General features: G+C 41.1%; 2 protein-coding genes across 2 annotated transcripts; both read left to right on the top strand.

Moving 5' to 3' along the window:
* Positions 1–6,157: 6,157 nt before the first annotated feature.
* LOC102714325 (peptidyl-tRNA hydrolase, mitochondrial) lies at positions 6,158–9,275 on the top strand. The gene is made up of 8 exons (XM_006644479.3): positions 6,158–6,464; positions 7,135–7,219; positions 7,512–7,579; positions 7,679–7,729; positions 7,823–7,896; positions 8,412–8,470; positions 8,542–8,618; positions 8,726–9,275. Exons 1-8 carry the CDS (start codon positions 6,237–6,239, stop codon positions 8,840–8,842), a joined length of 759 nt encoding a protein of 252 aa, XP_006644542.1. The 5' UTR covers positions 6,158–6,236; the 3' UTR covers positions 8,843–9,275.
* Positions 9,276–10,662: 1,387 nt separating this feature from the next.
* Positions 10,663–12,596, top strand: LOC102714593 (threonine synthase, chloroplastic-like). Its single transcript, XM_006644480.3, has one exon. The coding sequence runs from the start codon at positions 10,739–10,741 to the stop codon at positions 12,341–12,343; it is 1,605 nt and encodes a 534-aa protein (XP_006644543.3). The 5' UTR covers positions 10,663–10,738; the 3' UTR covers positions 12,344–12,596.
* The last annotated feature ends 298 nt before the right edge of the window (positions 12,597–12,894 follow it).

Raw genomic sequence — 12,894 nt, 5'->3', positions numbered from 1 at the left:
TGGCAGAGGAGGAGAGCTCGATGGAATCGATGGTCGTAGCCGTGCATGGCGTGGTGGCCTAGTGCATGGCCTGCACCTTATACCCTCGGAGGCTCCAAGTTGATTTGTTTGTCTTCGGGCGTTTAATTGGGAAATGAAAATTTTGGGTATCATATTAGACGTTTAACCGAATGTCGGAAGAGGTTTTTAAACACGAATGAGAAAACGAATTTTACGGGTCGCCCAGAAACCGCGAGACGAATCTTTTAAGCCTAATTGATCCGTCATTACCATATGTGGGTTATTGTAGCACTTATGGCTAATTATAGTCTAATTATGCTTAAAAGATTCGTCTCGTAATTTCTCACATAGCTATGCAATTAGTTTTTCGTTTCATCTATATTTAATGTTTTATTTAGGTGTCCAAAGATTCGGTGTGATGTTTTTAGGAGAATTTTTTTAGCAACTAAACAGGACCAGAAAAATTATAAATAAAAATTTTATATACGTGTTTTACTTAATCTAGAAACCAACTTAAGAAATAAACTAGAATAAAAAACTCTAAAATCTTATTTAAATTTAAAGTTAAAAATTTAAATTTTGATTTATACATATAAATAAAAGCGACTTCGTCGGTGGAGTCGTCCGGGGAACATCGGGAAGACCGACCAGAGACTTTGCCCCCATGGAAACAAGTCATGGTGACGAACTGACGATGATGTGACTGAGCTCGTGCAGACCCGTACTTGTTCGTGTTCGTGATCGTGGGAAAAAAATAAAGCGAAAGAGAGAAGAAAATGTATTGCCGAACTGATCGAGAGTGCACAGAACAACGTTTTGATCCCACCAAGGAAACCAATGGAAGGGAACTTGGCACACAACGAAATTGGCATTATGATCCCACCAAGGAAACCAAAGGAGGGGAGCTTGGTACGAAGGAAACCAATGGAGGGGAACTTGGTACTTAACGAAATTGGTACTTAACCAAGGAAACCTTGAATTTGGATATACAACTTCGAACCCTACGCCCCAGCAACAAGCGAGAAAAAAACATGGCCCCCATCGTTTCGCTTTTTAGAAGAAAAAATAAAAATATATTTTTATAAACGAAAAATAATATAGGTAAAACTTTTATATATATATATATATATATCCATAATGATTTAAAAATAAAGTTATAAAACATTATGGTGAAAACCAAAAAATTAAATTAAGTTCTAAAATTTATTAAATTTTAGGTTATAAATAGTTGTAACTGCGCAACTACGAACCGATGTAAACCGTTGAGTCTTGACAAGAGACTTGTTAATGCTTCCAAAGATTTGACTACTAATAGTATTAGATCTGTTGCTGCGCAGCCTTGTCTACCATTTCTCCAGGAGCTGACTGGAGGTAGATCCCCCACTGGACACGTTCTTGCTGGAAAACAAGAGAACGATTCCCTGTGTTAGACGCCTCTCGTCACGTCCAGCAAGAAACTAAAGCGACTGGACAGGAAAGAAGCATATAATTGCATGACCACACACGCTCATATTTGAAACACTTTGCTATCTCTGATGCACTTGACGGCATCGACCATCAGTGTGAAACCCTGAATACGTGTGGGAGTCAAAAAGAACCAGTTGATGGGTTGGAATGTTGATTAGGGAATTGAAAGGGTTTCGCCTAATTGGCAGGACATCCCAGGTCTAGACTCTGTACGATCGATGTCTTGCTGAGAGGGACGGGAGTAATCTATGACTCTGTCACGGAGGGCTCCCGCGCTAACTGATGGTATAACTGATGGCAAGTTAGTTATCTTATCCCTCTTTTTCCACACGCACACTTTCCGAACTACTAAACGGTGTATTTTTTATAAAAATTTTCTATAGAAAAATTATTTAAAAAATCATATTAATCTATTTATTTTTTTTAATAATTAATAATTAATTAATCATGTATTAATTTATTACTATGTTTTTCGTGGCAGGAATAAATTACATTATCCCTCACGCCAAACACGGCCTGAGAATGCATGTGAGAACGTTACAGGCTGTCACGGAACATCCGTCTTGGCAATCAGTGTGCAATGCGCAGATATCCCATTTTCTCCTGAGAGAACTGCAGAATGTCATGCTACTTTGGTCAATTCAAAGTCTTTTGCTATTCATGTGTAAATTGTTCATTCTTTCCATGATGAAATATTATATATATATATATATATGAAAATTAGATCCTACTACCAGGTATACCTACTCGCTACACGTCCATGATGAAAAATATTTTCATAACTATTTCTGCTCCCACCTAACAGAAAGTATGGACATTATTAAATCTCATATGAATAATATAACTACATGTATAGAGTTTGTACTTTCTGTTGGAAGAGAGAAGAAATATGTATAGAGGTGTTTCTGTATCTTAGACGTGAAGGGAGTAGCTACACCTGGTAATAGGAAAGAGGCTTCCTATATATAGCAAGACTAATACGTGTACCCCTTAGTATAAGCTATTCTACACCCCCAACCTTTCAATGCCTTCTAAGGCCCATCCCATCTCCCATACCTTTTTCTCGGCCCAAAAGTCATCTCTACCTCAATTAAAAGTTGATCAAAAAGTTCCCCTCGTGGGTCAACCCCCTTATGGGCTTTCCCTCATGCTTATCTAAACCCACACCTCGTCTCACAGGAATTCTGCAGTAACACGAAGGTAAAAATACAGTAACACGACAACAATGTCGAAACATACTCATGAGGGATCTACTTTTTTAAAGCACTTTTTTTTCTAACAATGTGGTATAAACTTTTTAAAAAATAATATATGAGCTGAGAGATAAAGTTGTTTAAAGTTTGAAATCTTAAGAAATATCTATAGAATTTGTATTAGTATACAGTAATGCTATGACAATAGCTGCAGTAATGCTATCATGTCATGTTACTGTAAAATATGTGTATTGTTACCGTATAATTGCAGTAACATAGTGATATAAGTGCAGTAACACGTGCGTTGTTACTGCACAATTATAGTAATGTCATGATACAAGTATAGTAACATTATGATCGAAGTGCAGTAACATGAGTTGTGATCATATACTACTACTACTATAATACAACTAATACATGTGGGAGAGCTAAAATACTATAATACAACTAATACATGTAGGAGAGCTAAAATGTTGTATTCCTAATCTTTAGAGAGTAATATCTCATGTGTCTTATATTATTTTTAAAAACCGTTTTCACTACCGTGGTTAAAAAATTGTGATTTTAAAAACTAGATTTGTCATGGTATTGTTACTACATTTTATAAGGCTTGTTACTGTATTTTTGCCTTCGTGTTACTGCATTTTTCAGATAGACGAGACTGGACAAAGGTGGGGTGGGGAGAAAGGTCAAAGGATAGATTTGACCAACGGGAAAGTGGTTTGACAAAATCAGGAGAGAGCTTTTGGGCCCTCGGAAGAGGGTGGGAGGTGGGTTTGGGCCTTGTGAGGGGAGGGACATAGAATAGCTTATTCTAAGAGGGGTGCACATATTAGTTTTGCTATATATATATACACTTTTAGCCCCATGTCACATCGGATATTTGGATACTTATTATAAATATTAAACGTAGACTAATTATAAAACTAATTACAGAAATAAGAGTTAATTTACGTGATAAATTTTTTAAGCCTAATTAATCCATAATTAGAGTATATTCACGTAGGCTAATTATGGACTAATTAGGCTCAATAGATTCGTTTCGTGAATTAGTCCAAGATTATAAATGAGTTTTTATTAATAGTCTACGTTTACTATTTATATCCAAACATTCGATGGGACAAGGGACTACCCTGTCCCAAACACCCCCAAAGTAATATGAAAATGAGTCATCATGTTCATACGAGCTAGAAAATCACATATTAATAAAAAAAATAAAAAATACAATTCGATAGAAAATACAATTTCAAAATTAAAACCAAAGACAAGTAAAAAAGGATCCATTTACAGTTTATAAAATCTCAAGTTCAGATTAAAAATCAAAAAATATTTAGAATTGAGTGAAGAATCTATCTATGGGCGTGTTTGTTTACATGCACCAATCTAGTCTTGCACCCGTGCATGCATTTGACGGGTGTTTGGTAGCCTGCATGCCCTCCAGGGCCTGGCTACGAGCATACAAATCGCCTCCCTGGTCAAGCTAGCGAGCAACGCTCGGGTCGAGGTTCCCTCATCGTCCGAGCTAGGCGCGTGTAGGTGCAGGGATGCACTGGTGCAGCGCGTGGATGCAAGGTGGGAGAGGGGGTCGCGCGTCCCCTCACCTCCTTCGCCCCCCCCCCCCCCCCCAATTTGCTCTGGGCTAGCAACACAGTTGTCATCACCTCTCCATCCCCGTTGGCACCAAATCCAGATTGCCGACCTCCCGCACCCCATCACTGGTAGCCCTCCGGGCCAAACCCCCCTTCCCCCCGCACGCCATTGTCAACAACCCCTAGGCCAACTCATCTGTCGCCAGATCTAGCGAGAGGATGGTAGTAGCCAACAGTGGAGGAGAGGGGAGAAGCGGGCGGTGCCGGTGAGCGAGAGGGACGGAGGAGACGGGAGTGACGTAAGGATGATGATCCAAAGAATGATTTTTTGTTTTCTTTTTTTCTTAACCGAGAATAGATGTTTTTACTAATATAGGCAGCGTTCCCCGGCAGCGATAAGTTAACTTACCCGTCTCGTTTTCCACGCGCACTCTTCCTAAACTGCTAAACGGTGTACTTTTTTAAAAAATTTCTATAGGAAAGTTGTTTTAAAAAATCATATTGATCTATTTTATAATTTTTTAATAATTAATAATTAATTAATTATGTACTAATCTATTACTACGTTTTCTGCGCCAGGGTAAGTTAACTTATCTAACATCTCCCGAACGCGGCCATACTATATAATGTATTTATTATTTGACACTGAAAATTTGTTACACTATTTTTTTCAATTAATATAGTCTGAACTTCGATATATGGAACCCATATCACTGGTTCATGCAACCAACCAAACAAACTATGTTTCGACTATATTTCTCATGCAAGCAACCAAACGGAATCTGATGCCAATGTATATAATCAAACATATGCATGTGTATCCCCTTAGCCAGGCCGAACTCAACTTGGATGAAAGAGATGTGCCGGTCTAGAGGTATATGAGCAACCAAACACACTGTAAGTGCAATTTGAAAAATCCAAATTTTTAACAAAAATTAAAAAATAGTTAATATCGAACGAAGAGTCTATGTATAAGTATAATTTAAGAATCTATGTATAAGTATAATTTAAGAAACATCTAAAATTTTAGTTAAAAGTAAGTAAACTTAAGAGAAACAATTGACGTATATAATTTGTACACACAAGTCTAAATACAAATTGAGAACTAAAAATTTACGAAACATGAGATTCCACGTAGAAATACCATTTAGAAAAACAAATATGAAATTCAAATTAAAAATAAAACTTAATCAATATCAAAAGAAGAACCGAGGTATGATAACATTTAAAACAATACTAGCCGTTTAATGTACGTGGGCCACCGTACTACTGATAGTTGAATGAGACATTCATGTCATACATAATACACGTGCCTTGATACTTGTGATGTCAAGCTAACTGATGAGTATGATAAACTCGCAGTCTAGAGATCTATTAAAGGTCTTTTTGGTAGTGCTTCGACTTCCAAATTAACTTTAAAAGCAGAGTCTACGTCAATTTATATTTTTCATATCACTCTAATCCCTCGCTACCATTTTATACGAAACTAGAGATGAGGCTAGAGCTAAAGCATACTAAATAGACCATAAATATGTAGGTTTGCTGCTGGAAGCCTACAAGCCACATCTTTTTATTCCCGCTTATATTTATAAGTCAAAATTTAAAATTTTAACTTTAAATTTGAACTAGATTTTAGAATTTTTTTATCGTAGTTTGTTTAACAACCTTAGCTTTTAAATTGTTCAGAACATATATATATATATAATATTTATAAAATATCTTATTTATAAATATACTACTTGATTTTTTTTCAGACAAACAGTACCCCGTGCAACTCGACCGAACACCGCTGGATCGCCCTACAGTTTTGCATAAGGAGACCTCTACTATTTATGTGCACTTACACCCTTGCGCGGGTGGATGGCATTGCGATCCAATCCTGCGTTAATCGTAGCCGTTCGATCAGAGTAGACGATGGGAAGCCCCCCTGCTTCCGAACCGACCACCAATCCGTGGTTCCTCCCGGGCCACGGCGGCGGCGGCGGCGATGCGGCTTCTCTCCGGCGCCTCTGCGCCCCGCATCCCCTGCTCCCTCCTCTCTTTCCCCCGCGCGATGCCAAGACGCTTACCGGTCTCCGCCTCTAGAGCCGCCTGCCGAGCGGCCTCCTCGTCAGCTGCCGCGGCCGCGGGCGACGGCGGCGCGAGCGCGCAGAAGCCGTGGTTGTTCGTCGGGCTCGGGAACCCCGGGAAAGTGTACCAAGGCACTCGCCACAACGTAAGTTGGCTGATCTGGAATGTTTATACTCGAAATTATCACTTTGCGCACTGGGTATACTCGAAATTATCAACTTGGCTCAGTGGGTTTGCTGGCTTATGATTTATCCTAGATTGTGTAGTTATTAGGGTCGAATACTCGAACTGGTAGTTGTTTAGCACGAAAAAATAAAGCTTCAGCCTTTCTGACTGTTGAAGGAGGAGGTTTATCGTCATCTAGTATGTATTATCTGTAGAAACAGGCTAGGAGCAAACTTGGTGCTAGCAAACTAAACACATTGTGCAAGTCTGTGGTTCTGTGTAACGTCATGCTTTAGTTTCAGTGTCTCTGACTGTGTCCAAATGCCAGTGGCCACATGTTGGATAAAGCATTTGAAATTTGAAAAGAACATTTCAATACAGTCAAGTGTTTGTTGATAGTATATATTACAAAGGAGATCTCACTTTGTGGGCAGCGAAATTCATTATGCATTGCATTTTAAGAAACCTATAGTTTATACAATGTTTTTTTTGTCCGATTCAGTTTCCATGGTTTCAGTATCGTTTCGTGGAACAGATATTACACATAAGTATTCTGTTGAATAAATGGTCACATACAAATTGTCAATGCACCAATTCATTATGTCTCTATTTGAGTTGATGACATCAAGGTCGTACATGATTGTTCACAGGTTGGATTTGAGATGATTGATGTTATATCAGAAGCTGAGGGTATATCTCTCAGCAGTATGCAGTTTAAGGCAATGGTTGGAAAAGGTAGTATTGACAATCAGTACAATTCTTTTTAACTGATACATTTTGTGTTTATTAAACCACACGATCATGATCTCCAGAGCTTTACTTTGTTCCTCAAGTCTTGCACATTAACCTTTTCAGCCCATAACAATGTTTATGTGTTCTATAAGTACTACTTAGAAATAAAAGCTACATGTTTTTAGATACTCTATACCTGAATATTAAACATGTGTAGGTGCATATTACTTGTTTGAAATTCTGAAGGTATTGCTATCAAACATTCATAACAGAAAACAATACTGCCATTATTTAGGTCGTATTGGTGATACCCCTATCATGCTAGCCAAACCACAAACTTTTATGAATGCAAGTGGTGAGTCTGTAAGTATACTGATTCCAAACAACCTTGACTATACAGATTGTAAACTTTTAGTTGTTCCATTCTTTTTACCTTTTCATTTGACAAGCTGAGTTATGCAGGTTGGGCAGTTGGTTTCATATTTCAAGATACCACTTAATCAAGTTCTTGTGGTAATGGTTATTCTTGAGATGCTGGTCGCTGCTTTTTTTTTTTACCACTGATTGCTATATTTTAATTCTTCATTCATTTTATATTCTCTGCAGATGTATGATGATCTAGACTTACCATTTGCAAAGTTGCGTCTACTGCCGAAAGGTGGACATGGCGGTCATAATGGGTACTCTAGTCCTCTTCTACTTTTATAAAATGGTTGAAACTCATTACCTATAGGTGTTGTTGCATTATACTCCCACCATTCCATATTATAAGACGTTTTGGTCAAACCTAAATTCATCCATGGATCAATCAACATGTTGTATATATGTGTCCAGATTCATTAGCATCCATATGGATCTAGGGGGAGCTAGAAAATCTTATAACGTGGAACATAGGTAATAGTATTTTACTAACTTTAGGCTGCACATGTAACTTTTGGAGGCAGATAACTGATGTGTACTCTGAATTTCACCTAGGCAACTGTATGTTCTTAATTTGTTGCCATATACCATTTGTACCGTCTTTGTACCTGTGCAAATGCACTGCATCATCGATTGTTATTTAAGAACTGATCTAAGGTGCTTAGTTGTGAGAAAATGCATTGGGCAAACATCAGCTTGTCCATTTGTATAGTTTCTCCCACATTTTTTCCTTGCTAACCTCTTGGTATACTATCCATTTTTCCACCACTCGCAGGATGAGAAGCATTATCAACCATTTGAAGCAGAACCGTGAGTTCCCACGTTTAAGAATTGGTATGACGCTTCTCTCCTATTTTCTCCTCAGTTACCATGTCTGAAAGTATTCTTGTGATGATATCTTGCAGGTATTGGACGCCCACCTGGGAAGATGGATCCTGCCAATTTTGTTCTTCGACCATTTAACAGAAAAGAACAAGAAGAGGTTTTAAAGAATGCTTTAAACAAACCTCTTTTTTCATATTTACCTCCGGTTCTCTTCTAGCCGTATCACTGTGTGCTTTAAGTGGTATACGTCTTTTTTTTTTGCAGCTTGATTTCGCTTTCCATAGGGGCTTGGAGGCAGTTAGAATAATGGTACTTGACGGGTTCAACAAGAGCGCAACTTATGTGAACACGGCGCAGTCCTCTGGAATGTTGAACAGATGATAAACTGTTCGATTTATTCTTATGCCAAAGAGATTCTTATGTCAGATCTCAGCTGTTTCATATCCATTAGACACTTGCACACATTTGTGCGCTCTGAAAATCCTGAGTTCCCGAGGACTGAAGAGTTTATTTGAGCATGCAGCAACATTAGGATGGTTTTGTCATCATCAGCTTAATTATATAGAACTAGAGAAGTTGCACTATATCATACTGTTTGTTTCTTACATTTGTAGTCTTGTATTTATTTCAAGAAAAACTGTAGCCTTGTAATTTGGAGACATGGAAGAAGGAAGAAGGAAAAAAAGGTCTCCTGCCTTGGTAACCTATACTTTCAGAATACTGTTAAACAGGTTTCCAGTGTTTCACTTCCACAAATACCTTGTCTCACTTTCTACACGTATATACAAATGTTGATGCAGTATTCACGCCTTTGAATACGTTGTGACCTGCACACACTGAATAGAGCAATACGGGGTGCATTTTCCTCTTGTAAGAGCAAGGCAGCTGCACGCCGTGAGCTCACTACCCATAGCAATGACACAAGATATTTTGTTGTATGCATACCCGGCTGGACCGCTGGAATATGCTGCGGATGCAGGTGGCGCCCCGGCTGCGGATCCGCCGGCCGCTTTCGCGGTTGTGTTTGGTGTGCAGAATCGCTTCCAATTTCGTACTGCCGTTTGTCTGAAAATATAAATATTTCTATATTACTTAGCACTCTTAATAAATGAAAAAACAGAATGGGTTTGAAAGATATATGAAAATAAAATAAAAAGAATTTTTAGTACAAAGCGACTGATGAGAAAGTATTATTGTGAATAGCACTAGAAATATTTATGTTTTGTATAAAATTTAAAGTTTAGAAATGATTACATTTCACAAAGAGAAGGGAATAGTAGATAGAATGAACTTTCATGTGGTAGCAGTGGCTCTGGGTCCCCCGACGCTTCCTCCAGCCCGTACCATCCGTCCAAAATCAATTTGCATGGTGCTGTGCCCTCGATCTCGATTTTCCACGTTCTAAATATGCGATGGTATTTCGCCGTCGTGCCCAATAAAGGAGGATAGCGCACAGCTTAGTGGATATTTCCCTTTTTTTAGGTAGCTCAGTTGGTGGATATTTCAGAACAAATTTCAGTGATACGCAATTGGAACTTTGGACTAGATCTTTCGGAATATAGTGTAGGCTCTTCCAGAATACTCATAAAAGTTAGATGAAAATTGAACCTTACAAAATACTTATAAAAGGGTACTGAATTTTATCCTGCTATAAAAAAAATCAAATCATGCAAACTAAACCTTGCTTAGTTGGTTAGACTTCCTGTGATAATCCTATCCACTAGGACTAGGTTTAGACTTAACGTGAGTGCTCTTATTATTTTTTCAGTTAGGCTAATTTTTTTTATGGAGATTCGTCGACAATACAGGCGTATGGGGTGATTTTGCTAATCTTAAAATATATGAGAATATTGTTCCACCTGTGTTTCTATCATGCCTTGTGAAAGAAATCAAATCATGATCTTCGAATGCTTCACAATCAATTTTGCCTAAAAGTACATCAGCGCTTGCAGAGAATACGATGGCTGTATATTTGTAATTTGTTTTGTCTCTAGTATTTTTTTTATACATTAGTAACAAGACAAATCTAGCTTGACTACTCTTACCACTGTATTTGGATTTAGACTCACGGAGAGAGTAAAAAAAGAGCAAATATACTGACCCCACTGTCAGACTCCTAACCGCTGCGCGCCCAATTAACGTCCAGATCAATCGAATCCTCCTCCCCCTAAAGCCTAAAACCTCGCCATCCACGTCACCCATCTCCCCCCTAATTACTCCCCATCCCTCCTCCTCCGCCCCCGCGCCGCGCCGCCAAGCACCTCCCTCGCCTTCGCCATGGCGACCCCCGCCGCCGCCGCCGCATCATCCCTCTCTCTCCTCTTCGCCCACCCACACTCCCACCGCTCGTCCAGACCCAGGCCCTCCACCGGCGGGTCGCACCTACGCCGTCCGCTGCGCGCCGCGGCGCACCGCGCGCGATGCGCCTCCGACGCCGGCGCCGCTTCCACGACGGCCACGAAGCACCGCCGCCCCGCGGAGGAGAACATCCGGGAGGAGGCCGCCCGCCTCCGCGGCCCCGGGCACGACTTCTCGGCGTGGTACGTCCCATTCCCCCCGACGCCCGACGACAGCCCCGACGAGCGCTACTCGCTCGACGAGGTCGTCTACCGCTCGAGCTCCGGCGGCCTCCTCGACGTCTGCCACGACATGGAGGCGCTCGCGCGCTTCCCAGGCTCCTACTGGCGCGACCTCTTCGACTCCCGCGTCGGCCGCACCGCCTGGCCCTACGGCTCCGGGGTCTGGTCCAAGAAGGAGTTCGTGCTTCCTGAGATCGACTCCGACCACATCGTCTCCCTCTTCGAGGGAAACTCCAACCTCTTCTGGGCGGAGCGGCTCGGCCGCGAACACCTCGGCGGGATGACCGACCTCTGGGTTAAGCACTGCGGCATCTCGCACACGGGCTCGTTCAAGGACCTCGGCATGACGGTGCTCGTCAGTCAGGTGAACCGCCTCCGCCGTGCGCCGCTCTCTCGCCCCATCAACGGCGTCGGGTGCGCGTCCACGGGGGACACCTCCGCCGCGCTCTCCGCCTATTGCGCCGCTGCAGGTATCCCCGCCATCGTGTTCCTCCCCGCCGACCGCATCTCTCTGCAGCAGCTCATCCAGCCAATCGCCAACGGCGCCACCGTGCTCTCACTGGACACAGACTTCGACGGATGTATGCGGCTCATCAGGGAGGTGACTGCAGAATTACCAATTTACCTTGCCAACTCACTGAACTCCCTTCGGCTCGAGGGCCAGAAGACGGCAGCCATCGAGATATTGCAGCAGTTTGATTGGCAGGTGCCGGATTGGGTCATTGTTCCAGGAGGCAATCTTGGGAATATATATGCCTTCTACAAGGGGTTTGAGATGTGCCGTGTTCTTGGGCTTGTTGATCGTGTGCCCCGTCTTGTATGTGCACAAGCTGCAAATGCGAATCCGCTGTATCGGTTCTACAAGTCAGGGTGGACTGATTTCCAGCCACTTGTAGCTGACACTACATTTGCATCTGCCATACAGATTGGTGATCCAGTATCTGTCGACCGTGCAGTGGTCGCACTGAAGGCAACTGATGGTATTGTTGAGGAAGCTACTGAGGAGGAACTCATGGATGCAATGTCACTAGCTGATCGCACCGGAATGTTTGCCTGCCCACACACTGGGGTTGCACTTGCTGCTTTGTTCAAGCTTCGAGACCAGCGCATAATCGGGCCTAATGACCGCACAGTGGTTGTTAGTACAGCGCACGGGTTGAAGTTCACACAATCGAAGATAGACTACCATGACAGGAACATCAAGGACATGCTGTGCCAGTACGCTAATCCACCGATCAATGTGAAGGCTGACTTTGCTTCTGTGATGGATGTTCTCCACAACAAGCTGAATGGTAAGATCTAAGCTTTAACCCCCTCCATGGCTGCTATCTTACTTATTGTCACCATGAACTCTTTTTCTGCATCTTATTCAACTGCAGTTGATGAACTAGGTGTGTCACTGTCATCTCTATTTTGTAGTACTAGGTTTTGAGGCTCTTATAATTATACACATAAGTGGATAGAGCTGTTCCTTGTACTTTATCTGTATCATGTAATATGACAATAAGTGGTTATGACCTTAGCGCTTAATTGAATAATCGTTTCGAATGGATGCATATGATTGTGTCTTTTGATTGCTTTTACTCACTATTGTTTGTCAAATTGTCAATGACCAGAATAATTCTCTTTGTTTGCATGATTTGACAATTGAACTGGTAGAATATATTAAATACCTTGACCTGTTGCAAATTGTTTTAGTTTCGTTAGTCACAACTCACAAGAGATCTTTTCTGAAAAATATAATCCTTATTCTCAGGGTAAGAACTGTGTAGCACCATCATACGTATATAACAGAGTAGTTTCATATTGTTGGAACTCCATAACAATGTTCCATTGTCAGTCAAAGTATGAGCG

This window comes from Oryza brachyantha, chromosome 1 (genome assembly GCF_000231095.2).
Source record: "Oryza brachyantha chromosome 1, ObraRS2, whole genome shotgun sequence".
Classification (NCBI taxonomy): Eukaryota; Viridiplantae; Streptophyta; class Magnoliopsida; order Poales; family Poaceae; genus Oryza; species Oryza brachyantha.
The sequence above is the reverse complement of the archived record's forward strand: the minus strand, read 5'-3'. Positions and strand labels throughout refer to the sequence as shown.